This window comes from Rana temporaria, chromosome 5 (assembly GCF_905171775.1).
Source record: "Rana temporaria chromosome 5, aRanTem1.1, whole genome shotgun sequence".
Taxonomy (NCBI): Eukaryota; Metazoa; Chordata; class Amphibia; order Anura; family Ranidae; genus Rana; species Rana temporaria.
In genome coordinates this window covers 72,428,657-72,447,234 of record NC_053493.1, presented here as the reverse complement: position 1 = coordinate 72,447,234, position 18,578 = coordinate 72,428,657, and the positions used below count along the sequence as shown (strand labels likewise).

The window sequence follows — 18,578 nt, the reverse complement described above, 5'->3', positions numbered from 1 at the left end:
GGCAGCCGCAGGGTTCAGGACCAGCCCAGGCTTTGGTGACCCCTGCCCAATCCTCATTTGACCCCCAAGGGACCACTGTTTTAAAGGGAAGAACTTCTGTCTGTAAATGAGGTCAGTTTAACCACTTAAAGACTAAGGTCCCTTTCACACGGGCGGACCGTTAAGCTGACATCCGATCCGCCAAAGTGTGACGGATCAAAACCCTACTTTTCCATCCGTCTGGCGGATCGAATGACAATGGACTCTACGGTCCGTCGTCATCTGATTTCCCCCCCATAGGGGAGAGCGGCGCTCTGACAGGTCGGTCCCTGCACAGTGTGCAGAGACAGACCTGACATCTGCCTGCTCAGCGAGGATCGACAAAGCGATCCCTGCTGAGCAAGCGGAGCTCGCACAAGGACAGCCCCGTGTGAAAGTGCCCCAAGCATTTTTCTGACACTTGTTGTTTACAGGTTAAAATCTGAATTTTCTGCAAGAAAATTACCTTGGACCCCCAAACATTTTATATATAAATTTCAGCAGAGACCCCAGAGAATAAAATGGTGGTTGTTGCAATATTTTATGTCCCACAGTATTTGTGCTACGGTATTTCAACTTTTTGGGGGAAAAAATACACTTCATTGAATAAGAAAAAAATTCAACTGTAAAGTTAGCCCAATTGTTTTTTTGTATAATGTGAAAGATGATATTACGCAGAGAGAATCGTGATCTTTATTCCAAGCAAAAAAATACTGTTCTCATTTTAGACAGAATCGTGCAGCTCAACTCTGCGGTGTGATTTGAGCCCATACAAAATGATTGAGATCAAAACGCACTGCAAAGAATCGCATGCGATTTAAACAAATTCTGTGAGATTCCTTTCCAAAATCGCATGTAGTTTTCTGAACCACTCCTGTGTGAACCAAACAGAATGCTCACCAGCTGAACAGTAAATCGGATGAGGCAGTGTTGTGTTTATGCAGAAAGTTGGTGGATTCCACAATGCTCATCTGTAAGACGTCTCGCTGACCTGACAAGAGCACAACTTTGTAGAGCGGGAATGTATTGACACACAGGCAGGCTCAGCTTGGGTTCACACAGGAGCAGCTGGGAAACTGCATGTGATTTGAATCAAGTGCAATTTGAGCCCATTCATTGTGTATGGGCTCAAATCGCACCACAAAGGTTTTGATTTTAGGTATTGGAGCATTTTCACGAGTACTTGTGCAAATGCTTAGTACCGGCACCCATACCGTTACCGGCACCCATACCGTTACCGGCACCCATACCGTTACCGGCACCCATACCGTTACCGGCACCCATACCGTTACCGGCACAACCCTAGTTGTAGGTGCAAATTAAAGCTTTAGCCCACAGCTGGGTTTGTTTACTTTTTTGTGTATTTTTTTAAAAAAACTCTAAATGCAGGTTGCAACAATGAGATTGTCTTTATAGAGATTCCTATGTGTTCTACTAAGTCAGATCTGTACAGCCTGCTCTCTTTTAGACTCTCTAAAGTTGAGGGTCTGTAAGTGGAGGAGGGGGTGTCCCATAGTGGAAGAGTCTGAAAGCAGCCTCGCATGTCACCACTTGCTGGCTGAAAGTGTTTATTAGGAAACAGAGGAGGGAAAGATGGCGTGACCTTCCTATTTCCTCTGTGTGTATAATTGGTCTTTGATTGTTCAGACCTATGCACAATACAGGCTATTCACAGCATTGCAGTAAACCTCTTCTTTACAGATATTCTGAAGGAGTGGCTTTGAGTGTGCCTGGTCCATGCAGATGGAAATATGAGATATTCATATGCAGCCAGCAAAAAAACATATTGCCATACTTTTCGGACTATAAGGCGCACTTAAAATCCTTTCATTTTCTCAAAAATCGACAGTGCGCCTTATAATGCGGTGCGCCTAATGTATGGTTGTATTGAGCATTACAGACATACATGATAGGTTTACAGCATCCACTTACATGTAAATAGTAGAGATCCGGCATGTAGATCATGGAAATAGTCTCTACTGTAACGTCCAAATATAAGCTGTAAAATGCTCCTATGCCCCTCTATGTCGAACCGTCCGTATAGCAGTGGAACTAGCTGGTACGGTGACACTGTTGAAAGCGAGGCATGGGGCGCAGAGCGAGCCACGGTGACGTCACTGGAATGCGACGGCATTTCGGAGCTGGCGCTTGCGTGTGACGGAGGTGTGTGCATTCATTCATTAATTTTCTATACTCGCGTGAGCCTTATAACCCGGTGCGCCTTATGTATGGAAAAAAATCTGTTAACAGGCGCTCAATGATAGTGTGCCTTATGGTCCGAAAAATAGGGTACACAGTCTAACAATTTGTGTTAAATGCCATAAATTCCCTTTTAAAAAAAGAAGAAAACCTCAGACTGTGCGTTTCAATATCTTCTAACCTTCTTGTGACCTTCTTTTTAGGTTGGTGCGCATATCTTGGAAACGGTGGTACAGCAGTTTCATGACCTGCATCAAGACATTGGAGAAAGTAAAGAGTGTGATAACCTGCTCACCATTATAGGACATCTGTACAACTTCCACGTCATTGATGCTCGCCTGCTGTTTGACATATTGAAGTTACTGGTGTCCACGTTTACAGAAAGGAACATAGAGCTGATCCTGATGCTTCTGAAAAATGTTGGCTTCTCCTTGAGAAAGGACGATGCTCTGGCTTTGAAGGAGCTGATAAGTGAGGCACAAAACAAGGCGAATGCTATGGATAAGGAATTCCAAGATCATACTCGGGTAAAAAAAAACAACAATTTATGTATTCATTTATTGGCCTGAAAGTTCATTATACCTTGACTAAGAGCTTATATGTGTGGTTTAACTACTTCAGATCCGCTCTATAGCCGAAAGACGGCTACAGCGCGGACCTAATTTGCCGGGAGGGCGTCAATGGATGTCCTCCCGTTCTCGAGCGGCCTGCGCGCCCTGTGATCAGCGAGTCAATGAGACTCGGCTGGTCGGAGTAAGGGGTCGATTCCAACCCCTTACCACGTGATCAGCTGTCAGCCGATGACAATTGATCATGTGATGTAAACAGAGTCGGTAATCGGCTGATGGCGTGAGGAGAAAAAAGAAGGCGCTCACCGGCGGCTGTCAGAGGGACATCAGTCCCGTTCAAGGAGAACAGCTGCCTGTGCCAGTGTACAACAGTGCCTATCAGTGTCACCTATTTGTGCTGCCTTATCTGTGCCTATCGGTGCCCACCAGTGCCGCCTCATCAGTGCATATCAATGAAGGAGAAAAATTAGCTGTTTGCACAATTTTATAAGAAACTATGAAACATGTGTTTTTATTTTTATTGTTTGCAAAATGTTCCATGTTTGTTTGTTAAACAAAAAATAAAAAACCCAGCGGTGATTAAATACCACCAAAAGAAAGCTCTATTTGTGTGAAAAAAAATGATAAAATTGTAATTTGTGTACGGCATTGTAAAAAGTCATACAGTAGTAAAAGTAAAAAAAAGAGCAACATAAAACTAGAGCAATATACTGCTTTTCATAAACACCTGCAGGTATTTTGGTTCTAATTTTGCCCTTCGTGTGCTTCATGCTTGAAAATAGTTGCTGGCAAATATAGATGCTGCCAAAAAGTGATTACCTGAATGAGGTGTGATTGTGAAGAGTGGGATATTTGTCTTTGGGAAGATAAAACTTCTAGAAGTTTAGTAAAGAGACACTGTCAAATTTTTCTTCAGCCGCATGTGTTTACTAAGTGTAAATGCATTTTTACAAAAAGAAAATCAAAGTTTGTAACCACTTCCCGACCACGCTATAGCCAAATGAAAGGTATAGCGCGGTTTTCCAATTCTTGGGGGGGCATCTGATCACAGATTGAGGTAAACTGCCGATCACAGGAGCTCTTTAACTTTTGATCAGTGTCCACTTGCAGCCAATCACAATGTAAACACACTTGCCGGTTGTCGGCATTCAATTCTTCACACTGTCATAGCCACAGGAGAGAACCGGCAAGTGTGAAAAGGGAAATTTACACTGTTAATCAGTGCTGCAAATTAGTGCAGTCTTGTCAGTGCTGCCTATTTGTGCCCATCGGTGCAGCCTTATCAGTGAAGGAGAAAAATTTCCTGTTTACAAAATTAAGAAAAGGTTTTTTGTTTTTCAAAATGATAAAAATGTCATATGTGTACAGTGAAAATTCTCCTGGGCAGGAAGGGGTAGAAGTGCCCAGTAGGTAAGGGCTTACAGTAAGCATACGATTCTGTGTTTGCATTCATAGCTGTCTTGGGCCGCAGGTTGGACACCCCTTGTTTAATTTGTTGCCACTTTGTTCACAAGAAAATTATTTTGTTCCCGTCCCACTTTAACCAGCAGTGACCAGCCTAAAGCTGTATCCAAGAACAGATCTGGGATCTGAGAGAAGATCTTTTTTTTTTTTTTGTATTGTGTTTTTTATTTTGTATTTTTTTTTTTTTTTTTTTTATAACCAGGATTGCTTTATTGAACAACATGTGGTACAAAAAATAAGAATTGGTGTTGAACAAAGCCATAGAGCAAACAATTAGATGGCACTGATGACAAATAGCTCTTGTATCTAGAAAGGCATATAAGATGCACATTTTGGAATCGCAGATTCATTTTCCAGCAGGACATATTCTGCTTTCCTTCAACCCCACCTACACAGTTCAGCTGCCTGGAGCAATGACAATACCCGATACTGTGTGTTTGGAGGAATATGTTATGCCCTCTTTCGTCCTAATGTGACATTACATAGTGATTTGCCCAGTGCTGTCACATGGTGGCTGAGAGAGAGCTTGCAGCTGAGATCAGAGTAACTGCAGTCCGTGTTTCCATTCATATTGTCACTTATGGTTTCTAATTTCATTTATTTACATAAGTCATTATTATATCATGCAATGTAATTGTTGATCGCAATGTTCAGTGGAAAGGTGAGCAACAGACTGCTCAGTCTAACGAAGCTTGATCTGAGATTGGCTGTTTTTTGCAACATTTTACATAAAGCTGAATCTGTGCACATTAAGGTTTAGTGTGGCTTTTTATATAGGTTTCACAGATGGTGTAGTTATTTTGTATTTTTTTTTTTTATCAACCCGCAGGTTAGATTTATGCTGGAGACGATGCTCGCATTAAAGAACAACGATATGCGCAAGATACCAGGCTATGACCCTGAACCTGTGGAGAAGCTGCGTAAATTGCAACGCACTTTGGTAAGAATACTTTAGAAACATTATTTAAAGTGGTTGTAAACCCTATTCATGAAATCTGACCTAGGCACGTATTGCTGTAGTTTTTACTTATGTCTCTCCAACGCTCTAAGTGCCGCTTCTTTCTGCTGCTCCGTTCCTTTGTTATCAGCATGATGACTTCTGACAAGTTCTCTGACACACCAGCAGTTGAAAATGAAAATTTGTGTTGAGAAGGGGGCTTAGAGATGGATGGAGAGCTTGTCTATTCACAGTAAAGCCCTACATGTTCCTTCATTCCTCTGCCTATGTAGGGGGGGGGGGTGGTCTTTCCTCCAGTCAGCTCTCGCACAGTGTAAGCCCGGCTCCACACCCAGCCCTATGTGCTGCTGAAACAGGAAAAAAGATTTGTAACACAATCTGCACTTTCCAAGGAATCTAGAAAGAGAAAGACCGCAGATATACATACATATATATGTAAAACTTATGTAGGAGATTTTTTTAATCTCGGTGTATCATCTGAGGCTGTTCACTTCACTGGGTATAGGAGAGCATTTACAACCACATTAACTGGTTCTTGATTTTGATAAAAGTTTAAAGTAGAAATTTCGTCTGAGCAATACCAAGTGTTTTTAACTGCAGCTTCCCCAGTGCTCCATTGCACGCCAGACATTTTAGCAGAAATCAATTTTTTTTTATTTATTTATGTTTATTTATGTGACTACAAAGCTGCATCTCCTCTGTTGCATTGAGGTCCAACAATTGATATCAGAGCAGCGACGTCAGCCTCCAGCATCCACTGCTCTGAGCGGCATCAGCAGGGGAGTTCCTTGCCATCAGAAGACAGAGTTTTGCTGTCACATGTTTGCATAGAAAAACATGAAAGTAATGTATGTATTTTGCAGTTTCTGCTAGAATGTATGCAGGGCAATGAGGAGCACTGGGGAGGCAGCATGTAATGAGTGGGGTATTGCATAGCCTACTGCGCTGATCCTAATATTAATTCTATAAATAATACAAATAATAAACCAACAGCATTGTTAAATCTAAAAATAAATACACTAGAAAAACCAAAAGTGACTGTTTCAAAAATATGAATTCAATACATTATGCCGCGTACACACGATCATTTTTCGGGTTGTAAAAAACAACGTTTTTAAAAAATGTCATTTAAAACGATCGTGTGTGGGCTTCAGAGCATTTTTCGGGTTCTGAAAAACGGCAAAACAAAAATCGAACATGCTCTATTTTTTCATGACGTTTGAAACTGTTGTTTTTCGGGTTGTAAAAAATTATCGTGTGTGGGCTTTAACGACGTGAAAAACCCGCCCATGCTCAGAAGCAAGTTATGAGACGGGAGCGCTCGTTCTGGTAAAACTACCGTTCATAATGGAGTAAGCACATTCATCACGCTGCAACAGACAGAAAAGCGCAAATCGTCTTTTTTACTAACACAAAATCGGCTAAAGCAGCCCCAAGGGTGGCGTCATCCGAATGGAACGTCCCCTTTATAGTGCCGTCGTACATGTTGTACGTCACCACGCTTTGCTAGAGCATTTTTTTTTCCACTATCGTGTGTAGGCAACGCCGTTTTTAATGATGAAGTTGAAAGAAAATTTGTTTTTTCTAGAGGCAGAAAAGCGTAGTTTTTTACAACCCGAAAAATGATCGTGTTTACGCGGCATAAGAGTCCAATACTCCACGAAATCGAAAAACTTAAAAGGGCTCCGTAAGGTGAATGGATCAAAAGTGAATCTTCCACCAGTTGTGCCACCAACTTCCAAAATGCACACTCACCAGACCCAAATGTAATAATCGCCTTTAACTACTTGCCGACCAGCCGCCATTTTCATTCTACGGCGGCAGGTCGCCTCTCCTGGGCGAGAGCCCGCCATACTACGTCGGCTCTGTTTGCGGCCACTAGGGGCGACTCCCGTGCGGGTGCCCGGCGGGCGCGATCGCCGCTGGGCACCCGTGATTGCTCGTTACAGAGCGGGGACCGGGAGCTGAACAGAAGTATGAACAGAAGATCAGTGTTTCCCCTAGTGAGGCCACCCCCCCCCCCCACAGTAAAAACACACCCAGGGAACATACTTAACCCCTTCCCCGCCCCCTAGTGTTAACCCCTTCACTGCCAGTGGCATTTTTATAGTAATCCAATGCATTTTTATAGCACTGATCGCTATAAAAATGCCAATGGTCCCAAAAATGTGTCAAAAGTGTCCGAAGTGTCCGCCATAATGTCGCAGTACCGAAAAAAATCGCTGATCGCCGCCATTACTAGTAAAAAAATATATATTAATAAAAATGCCATAAAAATACCCCCTATTTTGTAAACGCTATAACTTTTGTGCAAACCAATCAATAAACGCTTATTGCGATTTTTTTTTTTTTTTTTTTACGAAAAATATGTAGAAGAATACGTATCGGCCTAAACTGAGGAAAAAAAATGTTGTTTTATATATTTTTGGGTGATATTTATTATAGCAAAAAGTAAAAAATATGATTTTTTTTCCAAATTGTCGCTCTATTTTTGTTTATAGCGCAAAAAATAGGTGATCAAATACCACCAAAAGAAAGCCCTATTTGTGGGAAAAAAAGGACGCCAATTTTGTTTGGGAGCCACGTCGCACGACAGCGCAATTGTCAGTTAAAGCGACGTAGTCCCGAATCGCAAAAAGTGCTCTGGTCTTTGGGCAGCAATATGGTCCGGGGGTTAAGTGGTTAAGATCAATCAACGCGCTGTTTCCCAGGTGTAAAATGGATGTTTCCTCTCTTTCCAGCCCGCTCACTGTTTCCCTCTTTCCATGAGGTGATGCTATGATTTTCTTAAAACAAGGGGCTCAACATAGTATAATATGCTCCAAAAATACCGCTTTATTAGTAAAAAAAACATTTGAAATGCACTCACATGATGTTGTGCCTTTTAGACCGGCACCAGTCTCTCTAGCACTACCGAGCGCCACCAACGCTGCTCCGTATGTTTTCGGTGACAGTTCACTCATTACCGTGAAGTAATGACTCAACTTTGTGGACAAAATGTGACAGTGGGTGAGGGGAGAAGATCTTCACCCACTTGCATCGAAGGGGGTTGTGATTTGGACATGTGCAGGAGCATGTTACACATTGCACCCTAAATATAGGCGTAATATGCCGTAAAAAGTGAACTTATCCTTTAACTTTTCCCTCCATCTTGTCTGTAGATGAGAGAAAGATCTGTGCTGAATTTTTTTGTGTAATTACAAGCACTTCCCCTTGCCAGAAAATCTTATTCTTGCCACAGTGGAAGACCTACATAGCTAATTTCTCACTCAATCATTGCAAGTCGCACTCAAATCGGGCTCTAATCCAGCCATGAATGAGCCATTCGGACTTCCATTTTTTTCCTGATGTTAAAAGTACTTTAATATGGATCATTTATATTTTCACGTATTTTCCATATCTTTTTCAACAGTAGTCTTTATGTTTGTAGCGTATTTTTACATGGTGTTCTTGTTGACTGTTTTTGTGAAGGTTCACAGCAGTGCGTCTGGCAGTGACACTCGCCTCCGCGTGTCGCTGGAGAACCTCTTGGAAGCTGAAAAAGTTGGAAGATGGTGGATTGTTGGGTCATCGTGGAGTGGAGCACCAATGATCAACGAGTCTTCGGGGAAGTCGGAACAGTCTCTTGGCAAGGTATGGAAACTAGAGATTTGACCCATGAATATAGTATAAGTAACACTTTTTTTTTTTTTTATCTCTTCCTCTAAAATTAGAAACGGTAATACTGAGATTTATTTAGCTGTTTATATAGTTTAAAGGAGATATATATTGGAGGTCGACCGATATATCGGCCGATGTTTGCCCGTTTTTAAGCAATCGCATCGGCCGATTATTGTGGAAGCCAGGCCGATTTCCTGCTGCCACACTATGAATCTTTCACCTGCGCAGCAGCTGGCCACTATAGAAGTGAGGGGAAGGAGGAAAAAAAGTACTCATCCCTCTCCACAACTCATCCCCACCCACGTCCAGCACCATCCATCCCTCTCCAACGCATCCCCACCCACCCCTCTCCACAATGCATCCCCACCCATGGCCAGCACCATCCATTCCACTCCATACACAATGCATCCCCACCCACCCCTCTCCACAACGCATCCCCACCTCCGCCCAGCACCATCCATCCCTCTCCACAACGCATCCCCACCCACGCTCAGCACCATCCATTCCACTCCACACACAATGCATCCCCACCCACCCCTCTCCACAACGCATACCCACCTACGCCCAGCACCATCCATCCCTCTCCACAACACATCCCCACCCACGCCCAGCACCATCCATCCCTCTCCACAAGGCATCCCCACCCACGCTCAGCACATCCATCCAGTCTCCACAACGCATCCCCATCCACGCCTAGCTGCCAGCACCATCCATTCCTCTCCGCAAAGCATCCCCACCCACGCCCAGTACAGAGAGGTGACTGTGGGGGAGGGGGGGGGGGGTACAGAGAGGTGGCTGTGGAGGAGGGGGGGTACAGAGAGGTGGCTGTGGAGGAGGGGGGGTACAGAGAGGTGGCTGTGGAGGAGGGGGGGTACAGAGAGTTGGCTGTGGAGGGAGGGTGGGTACAGAGAGGTGGTTGTGGAGGAGGGGGTACAGAGAGATATATATATATAATCTGTGTGTATGACTGTGTGTCACGATACTACGGGGGTAAAATGACCGCACCAGCCAAGCAGACACTGGCTGGAAAAAGCACCCAGAGGCGATTCAGTTTGCATGAGTAGCGCTATACAAGTCATTCATTCATTTATCCAATCAGAGAGAGGTGGCTGTGGAGGAGGGGGGTACAGAGAGGTGGCTCCACAACCACCTCTCTGTACCCCCCTCCTCCACAGCCACCTCTCTCTGTACCCCCCCTTTTTTTTTATAATTATGAGGTGGCACTGATGGACACTGATAGGCTGCACCCCAAACTCCACCCTAAACAATTACCTCCTCCCCACCCTAGATTTTCTGAGATGGGGGGGGGGGGGTAAAATATCGGCCGCCCCAATATATATATATATATATATATATATATATATATATATATATATATATATATATATATATATATATATATATATATATATATATATATATATATATATATATATATATATATATATATATATATATATACTTTATGTAATCTCCACAATGTGCATATGACTTCTTACGACTTTTACAAAATAGGTCTGTATTTTGCTGTTTTGTTTTTCACTGTATTTATACCTTCAAGGCAGAGAGTTCCTTTTTAGTAGTAAAGTTGTGTTCTGCTTTCTGGGTAGTTAATATGTACATAGTGTACAGTACATATGTTTTGGTGCAGTAGGAAGTGGCAAGTTTGTGTTTTTTAAAGGATATGAGTAAGTCTGTGAAATCTTATTAGTTATGATGTCTTTACAGCTATAAAGCAAAAACCCCTTCTGATATGGCCATGATTTGAAATGCTTAACTTTTTATCAAGCAGTAGATCGTTCATATATATACTGCTTTGGAGAATTCAGAACAAGGCAACACCACTGTTGTCCCCTGCCTTATTTTCGGAATACACATAGAATTAAATGGTATTGCTGCTAATTGTAAAGTACAGTAGAGAAAATAAGAGTATTTTATATCAAAAATAGTGGGCAATCGTTTAGTTTGAGTTGAGATATAGGGGGCCAATTAGATTAAGCTTTGGGAGGAGGATAATGGGTAAAGAATAGAGGCCGGTTAAGGGGTTGGTTTGGGGTTTAAGGGCCAGTTCACACCAGATGCAGTTCCATTTTTTTTTCTGCGCCAATACAGTCAGGTTCGGTCAGTTTCTGCACCAGAAACGGACCGGAAACTGACTACATACTGACTGCATGGTGTGAACTAAAAGCACACGGAACGGAACAGAACGGAACTGCGAACTGGCCCTAATTGTTTTGGGAAGATTAGGAATTGGGAGCCAATTCTGTGCTAGTTCACACCAGACGCAGTTCCGTGTGCTTTTTTTTTTCTCTGCACAAAATGCATGCACAGTGTTTTCCATGTATTCCAATGGCTCTAGTTCACACCATGCAGTCAGTTTTCGGTGAAGAAACTGAACGGAAACTGACTGGAGGATCTTTAAAGTGATTGTAAAGGCACGTTTTTTTTTACCTTTTTATTGCACTAAGGTAAGAAAAAACCTTCTGCATGCAGCGCCCCCTGTCTAAAAACATACCTGAGCCCAATCTCAATCCAGCAATGTGCACGAGAGCGGATGCTCTCTCCCTGTGCCTCAGATACAGCAGCGACAGCCAATGACGAGGGAGCAGCATGCTATGGGGGCACCATCGGGGGAGGGGGGAAAGAGGATACTAGCAAATTGTGACACTTGCCGGCAAGCAAAGGCTGCGCCGTCCCTGCTGCAGGTCCCATCCATCTTCGCCTCTTTTCCTTTCCGGGGCTGCGGACTCTGGCTCTGTAATTGGTCAGAGCCGCGTGCCGGTCACGGCACTCGCTTCTGAAGAAACAGCATGGGCAGCGTTTTTTTTCACAGCACATGTGCCAATGACATCGTTGGTGCAGTATACAGTAAATATTTCCTAAACTGCGCAGGTTTAGGAGATATTTACAGTACCTATAGGTAAGTCTTATAATGGGGCTTACCAATAGGTACAACTGACAGTCAGTGCATATTTGTTTGGGGTAGGGGCACTTACAGTAAACTTTTTTAAGAGTAGGAGAGTTTAGTAATGGTAGTTTTCATATTTTCTTAGTACGGGTCTCTTTTAATGCTATGAAATACATTTATGATGATGTGTTATCTTTAAGGTCAGTGCGAAGATCATGGAACTGGCCCGCAAACAGCGGATGAACACAGACATCAGGAGGAACATTTTCTGTGTTATAATGACCAGTGAAGACTATCTGGATGCTTTTGAGAAGTTGCTGAAGTAAGTTATCTTGATGGGCTGTGATAAAGTGGGCTTATTGCGGTGAACTTCAGTTGTCTATGCCTCAAATCATGTGTGTGTGTATGTATGTATATACAGTGTATATGTATATATATATATATATATATATATATATATATATATATATATATATATATATATATATATATATATATATATATATATATATATATATATATATATATATATATAATAAAATATTTTTTTAGCAGAGACCCTAGGGAACAAAATGGTGGTCATTGCAATATTTTTTGTTTTGGAGATACACTTTTATGATAAAAAAAAAAAATCAATATTTACCCCAATGTTTTTGTATAATGTGAAGCCAAAGAAATAGATGCCAAACATGTCACACTTTAAAATTGTGCACACTCGTAGAATGGTGCCAAATTACAGTACTGTCTGACCCCCGGCCAACTCTATGGTAAGCCGCTACCGCTGGATTCAATCTCCGGCTCCCGGATAGCACGGGAGAGGCCAGAGAAGCACCGGAGGGCGGCGGGAAGGGGGTGGGCAATGTAGGGAATCCCCAGCTGAAAAATAAATATCTGGATGATGCCTGTAGCTGCAGATATGTTCACTCAAAGTAAGTGATGTCTACCTGGGGGAAGTGGTTAAGAACTGGTTCAATTGGTTTGGGGGTGAGGAAGTAAAATTTATTAAATACTACTGTACTCTGTAGCTGCTGTTACTAAACAGGTTTATTTGTCCTAATAAAAATGTTCTATTGTATGTCACGGCTGGGAAATCTGTAGTTTTCCTTGGGTGAAGAGCTACATGACACAACTCTGGCTGGTAGGGATTGCCCAGGTTATAATACATCAATAGCTTGCAGTCCAGTGGGTTGGCTATTTCCCAATCATCTTGTGATATATTTGTATATGTGGACTCTTCACAGTTTCATTTGTGTCCTTTTAGGCTCGGGTTGAAAGACCATCAAGAGAGAGAGATTGTACATGTCCTTATAGATTGCTGTCTGCAGGAAAAGCGATACAATCCATTCTACGCCTTTCTAGCCAGCAAGTTTTGTGAATACGACAGAAGGTTTCTGGTAATGCATGCCCTCAAAATGAAGTTCTTACTCCAAGACATTGTTTGACGTGTGAAAGTAACTTTAGTCATTTCAATCCATTCCCACTGATAATCTTTTATAAGATAAAAAACAAACGTTATTCTGTTTAAAAGCAATGAATAAACATTTTATGATGCAGCATTATACTCCCATGTTGGTTATAAATTCTGCTTATCTTTTATTTTAAGAGCAGAAATGAGATTCCTTGGGAAGGCAGTGAAATTACATAAGAATAAAGTTTCATGTCTCTAGATAGGTGTTGCAAATACTATAGAGCTATCAAACAAACTAAAGCGCTTTGTAATTGCATTTCACCACTGGCTGTTTCTTTAACAACTTCAGCCCCGGACCATATTGCTGGTCAAAGACCAGGCCACTTTTTGCGATTCGGCACTGCATCCATTTAACTGACAATTGCGCGGTCGTGCGGCGTGGCTCCCAAACAAAATTGGCGTACTTTTTTTCCCACAAATAGAGCTTTCTTTTGGTGGTATTTGATCACCTCTGCGGTTTTTATTTTTTGGACTATAAACAAAAATAGAGCGACAATTTTGAAAAAAATTAATACTTTTTGCTATAATCAATATCCCTATATATATATATATATATATATATATATATATATATATATATATATATATATATATATAATATAAAAATTCCTTAGTTTAGGCCGATACGTATTCTTCTACATTTTTTCGTAAAAAAAAAAATTGCAATAAGCGTTTGATTGGTTTGCGCAAAAGTTATAGTGTTTACAAAATGGGGGATAGTTTTATGGCATTTTTATTAATATTTTTTTTTACTAGTAATGGCGGCGATCAGCGCTTTTTATCAGTACTGCGACATTATGGCGGACACTTCGGACACATTTTTGGGACCATTAACATTTTTATAGCGATCAGTGCTATAAAATGCATTGATTACTATAAAAATGCCACTGGCAGGGAAGGGGTTAACACTAGGAGGCGAGGAAGGGGTTAAGTATGTTCCCTGGGTGTGTTCTAACTGAAGGGGAGGGTGGACTGACTTGGGGAAATGACTGATCATTGTTCATACATTGTATGAACAGACAATCAGGCATTTCTCCCCCTGACATGACTGGGAGCTGTGTGTTTACACACACAGCTCCTGGTTCTCGCTCTGTAACGAGCGATCGCAGGAGCCCGGCGGTGATCGCGCTCGCCGGGCACGCGCCCCTTTTGGCTGCTCGACGAGATGACGTATAGTTACGTGATCTCGCCCAGCAGAGCCGACCTGCCGCCGTATAACTGCGTCGGCTGGTCGGCAAGCTGTTAATCTGAGGCTAAGTAGGTTGCAATTTGGTGCTTTTGTAAATAGTCTTGAATTGAGCTATGACATGACCTAACCCAGGGCTGCAGTACCAACACAATTCTGCAGCCTTTGTTCTTTTTGTCATGATGCAAAACATACGGTATTTGATGATACCAACACAGAGTTTGTGTTGAACAATTTGGTGCAGTATACTGCTATTGCACTGGATCCTGGAATGCATGCAGCAGGAACATGACCACTGCTTGTGTGCAAACAGTCTAAGCAGTTAAATCAAGCTTTAGGCCTCATGTAGCACATGAACGAAAAAACTCTGGATAGCCGCACTCCAAGATAACTTAAAATAAAGTTGGTCTTTTTATTTTCAAATGCACATGCATTCACCGCAAACAGGTACAGAAATGGCCGACGCGTTTCACGCTGCAATTCAGCGCTTAGTCATGGCTTGAACTGCATGGATTGTTTTCTTTATTCACCCTAAGAGCCGGTTCACACTGGGGCGACTCAGCCGCCTGACAAGTCGCATCCCTGAATGAATGGTCCTGAATGACCACCGCTGGGAGTGCTGGTGTGGGAGGGAGCTTGTCCCAACTCCTGTGGTAGCTTAAAGTGAAAGAAAATCTCTCTATAGCCATACTATCCCTGAGATCAGGGGTAAGTGGCAACCTCAGCCAGTGGGCGTAGCCTGGCTGGAGTCCAGGCTGAGGTTGCCACTTACTCCTGATCTCAGGGATGGGTATGGATATGTGGTTATAGGGAGATTTTCTTTCACTTTCAGCATTTTTTTCATGTTATTTCTGAGGTCGAGCTATGTACAAGAAAAGGAAGACCAGAAATTTAGTATAAGCTTTGTTTGTCAAGTTTGCCCCACTATAGAAAATGAATCTTATGCTGAGAAATACATGTATGCTGCTGATGATTTGGCCTCCTGAGAATGCTAGGTGCCAGGTTTTTATGCTGGCATAGATGGACTTTGAGTCATTGATCCAGAACAATTATGTTAATCGGACGTTATGACTCTACAAGTTCCATTCTTGTTCAAGCTCTGTGAAATATTGAACCCAGAGACAGATTGAGCATCTATCTTTATTATAATGATAGAAAATGTATTGATAAACATAGTTGTATGAACCTGAGCCTAACTATCCGATTTCTTTTATTTGTATGATCTCTCAGATGACATTTCAGTTTAGTATGTGGGATAAATTCCGGGATTTGGGAAATCTGTCAACAGCCACATTCTCTAATCTCATCCAGCTCCTGAGTCACCTGATTAAAAAGAAATCTCTTCCGCTCTCTATTTTTAAGGTAGGAATGATGTCTCCCTTAAAATAATTTTCAAAGTGCCTTTTGACTTTGGTAATGCGTGTATATGCTATTATGTTCCTATTTATAAGTTATGTACAGTATTTGGCATTAGAATTATATTTTCTTTTATATTTTGCACAGGTCATAGAGTTCAGTGAGCTGGATAAAACAAAAGTCACTTTCCTACGTCAGATTCTAAGCAGACTGCTGGTGGATGCTGAAGCTGATGATCTTGCAGTGATCTTTGGAAAGTAAGTAGATGCTTTGCTGCACTTCATTTGCCTCTACTTTCTGTGAAAAAGTGTTACCTTTCCTATATCCTTTAATGAACTTGTTTTTTTATATGAATTATATTCTGTTGACTATGGAATTCTCTAAGAATCCATTGATTTCGCTCTTATTATTTTTTATTGTTTGACATATTTTTGGATGCTTGATGACTATAACTCTTTAAAATAAGCATGTCCTCTTATCTATATCTAAATGCACTGTAGAAGAGAAGGCTATACAGGATGACTGCGATTGGCACCTATCCTGTGCCCCATCTGATTCCCACAATTATTTATTTATTTTTTGCTACAAGCCTGTAAAGCATTGCATCCACAAACCGCAGATCGTATGTGTAATGCCACGGTCCTGCGGTCTGCCTGTGTAGCTGTCTGTCCGTGCCTCCAAGGCAGGCAGTTACACAATGACGGGAAGACTCGATGAACTACTAGAGCTGTCAACAGCACTCTGGTAGTTCATTCAGAACTACAAGCTGACCGCTGTAAAGACTGTTGTACTTGTAGTTTTTACATTCACAGAACACTATGACGCAGGGGGTGCCCCGGCTTTTTTCCTTTTAGATTGAGATAGCGAGCGGGGGGAAAAGATCCCCCCACTCGTTGTCAAAACATGGGAAGGGGGGGGGGATGTAGCTGGTAAAGCGCCACTAAAACTAGCATCGCTTTACGGCATTTTTCAGGGCACTAGCAGGGCGCATTTAACCCCTGCTAGCGGCCGAATAAAGGGTTAAAAGTGCCCACAAAGCACTGCTGCCGAGGTGCTTGGCAGGCACTTTGGCGGCGTTGCCCATTGATTTCAATTGGAAGGGGCGCTTTAGGAGCGGTGTATACACCGCTCCTAAAGTGCCTCAAAGTTGCTGCTTGCAGGACTTTTTTTTGACGCCCTGCCAGCGCAGCGCTCCAGTGTGAAAGCACTCGGACTTTCACACTGGGATTGCAGATGAGGCTTTTTTCAAGCGCTTTACAGGTGCTATTTTTAGCGCTAAGGCGCATGAAAAACGCCTCCCGTGTGAAAGGGGTCTAAGGCACAACCCCCCACTCGCCCATTAGCCCATGGTTCTATGAGAGTTTCTTGCTGCTCACTTTAAGGAAACTTTTTTTTTTTTTTTTCCTCCGCCCTCACACACAGGTTTCTTTCTACTTATGACATATACTGTGAAGGCTGGGTGGTTTTGCATTTGCTCCTTGAAATGGATGGGGTTGGTTTTAGAATTCTCCTATACAGTAGTGTCCAAAATGTTTCTCCTTCATGCCTAGTAGATTAAATAATTGTTACTCGAGTCTATTGAAATGCAAACATTTTATGTTTTAATGAAAACAAAATGTACTTTTAAGGAATTATATAGGCCAGTGCTGATCACTGTTTCTCAAAATGGCAGTTACCTGTATTACAATGAAGTTTTGTCTTCAGTCTGAAGTCACTGAGCCAAAACTAGTACAACAGTTGGCACTTGCCTTTTCCAAATCTGTGACTCACAAATAGTGCAGCATTTTAAGTAGAAGTATGGTAGCTTCCATTGCAATGCTCTTTATGAAATACTAAGTGTCAGAACCATTAATCCCTTTACTTGTTCCAGTACAGAAATTCAGACAACATTGACATTTTCAGAATGACAGTCTGTGAACTAGAACATAGTTCAGTAATGGCAGCATCTGGTGATCTCTCATGGTAGTGTCCCTTTTAAGTCATTGAGTGTAAAACTTTCCCCAAAACATCCAGCAAGGTTGTGAGAGGTTGCCCCCTTAATGCGAGCCATCAAGCTTTTCCGTAGCGGATTGTAGCAATTGCAAGGCCAGAATTAGGCAGCAGGTGGCACTGTAGGTGAGATGTGGAAGTTTAGCCCTTAGTCCCAGAGAATGATCCTGCAGGGGGAAGAGCACTTTAATAATGCATGGATGGCAATATGGTAGTGGGGACATTTCAAATAAAAAATAATAAAATCTCTTTTATTTAATGTGGCTTTTTCATTGCTTGTCATTTTATAAGAACTGTTTTCTGTTTTCCCATCAGAATCTCTGACAACCCCAAGCTTGGAATGCTGCGTGAAGGCTTAAAACTCTTTATTTCCCATTTTCTGCTGAAGAACATACAGAAGAGTGCAGAGGAAGCGGAGCTGCTGCGGCAGAAAGCGGATATTGCCTTGAAAGCCCTGCAGGCGAAGGATAAACTGCGGCTATAGAGACTTCACTTGTCCTTTCTAACAGAAGATAAGAAACCACATCGCTGAAGAGCTGGATCTGATTTATAAACTTTTATTTTTATAGAGAATTATAAATGAATAGTGGATAAGTCAATTTTTGTTGGACTTTTTTTCGAACAGGTCCAGACCTTCACATAGAACATTGTAAGACCCTTTTCACACTGGCAGTGCTAAAGTGGCAATCGTTTTTTGTGGCGCTTTTTACCCCCCAAATTTTTTAAAGTCCAGTTTTGCAGTGCTTTCAAAGCGGTTTGGAAGCGCTGCCCATTCATTGCAATAGGCAGGGCGTTTTGGGAGC

The 18,578-nt window shown here is 42.1% G+C and overlaps 1 protein-coding gene across 1 annotated transcript in view; it reads left to right on the top strand.

Moving 5' to 3' along the window:
• The window catches only part of NOM1 (nucleolar protein with MIF4G domain 1), a 39,645-nt gene extending 21,271 nt beyond the window's left edge, over positions 1-18,374 (top strand). Inside the window, exons 4-11 of the mRNA XM_040352704.1 lie at positions 2,421-2,744; positions 5,080-5,190; positions 8,680-8,841; positions 11,977-12,098; positions 13,038-13,170; positions 15,661-15,792; positions 15,934-16,043; positions 18,091-18,374. Coding sequence (XP_040208638.1) covers positions 2,421-2,744; positions 5,080-5,190; positions 8,680-8,841; positions 11,977-12,098; positions 13,038-13,170; positions 15,661-15,792; positions 15,934-16,043; positions 18,091-18,259 — 1,263 coding nt within the window. The 3' untranslated portion in view covers positions 18,260-18,374. The remainder of the gene's footprint in view (positions 1-2,420; positions 2,745-5,079; positions 5,191-8,679; positions 8,842-11,976; positions 12,099-13,037; positions 13,171-15,660; positions 15,793-15,933; positions 16,044-18,090) is intronic.
• Positions 18,375-18,578: the final 204 nt, after the last annotated feature.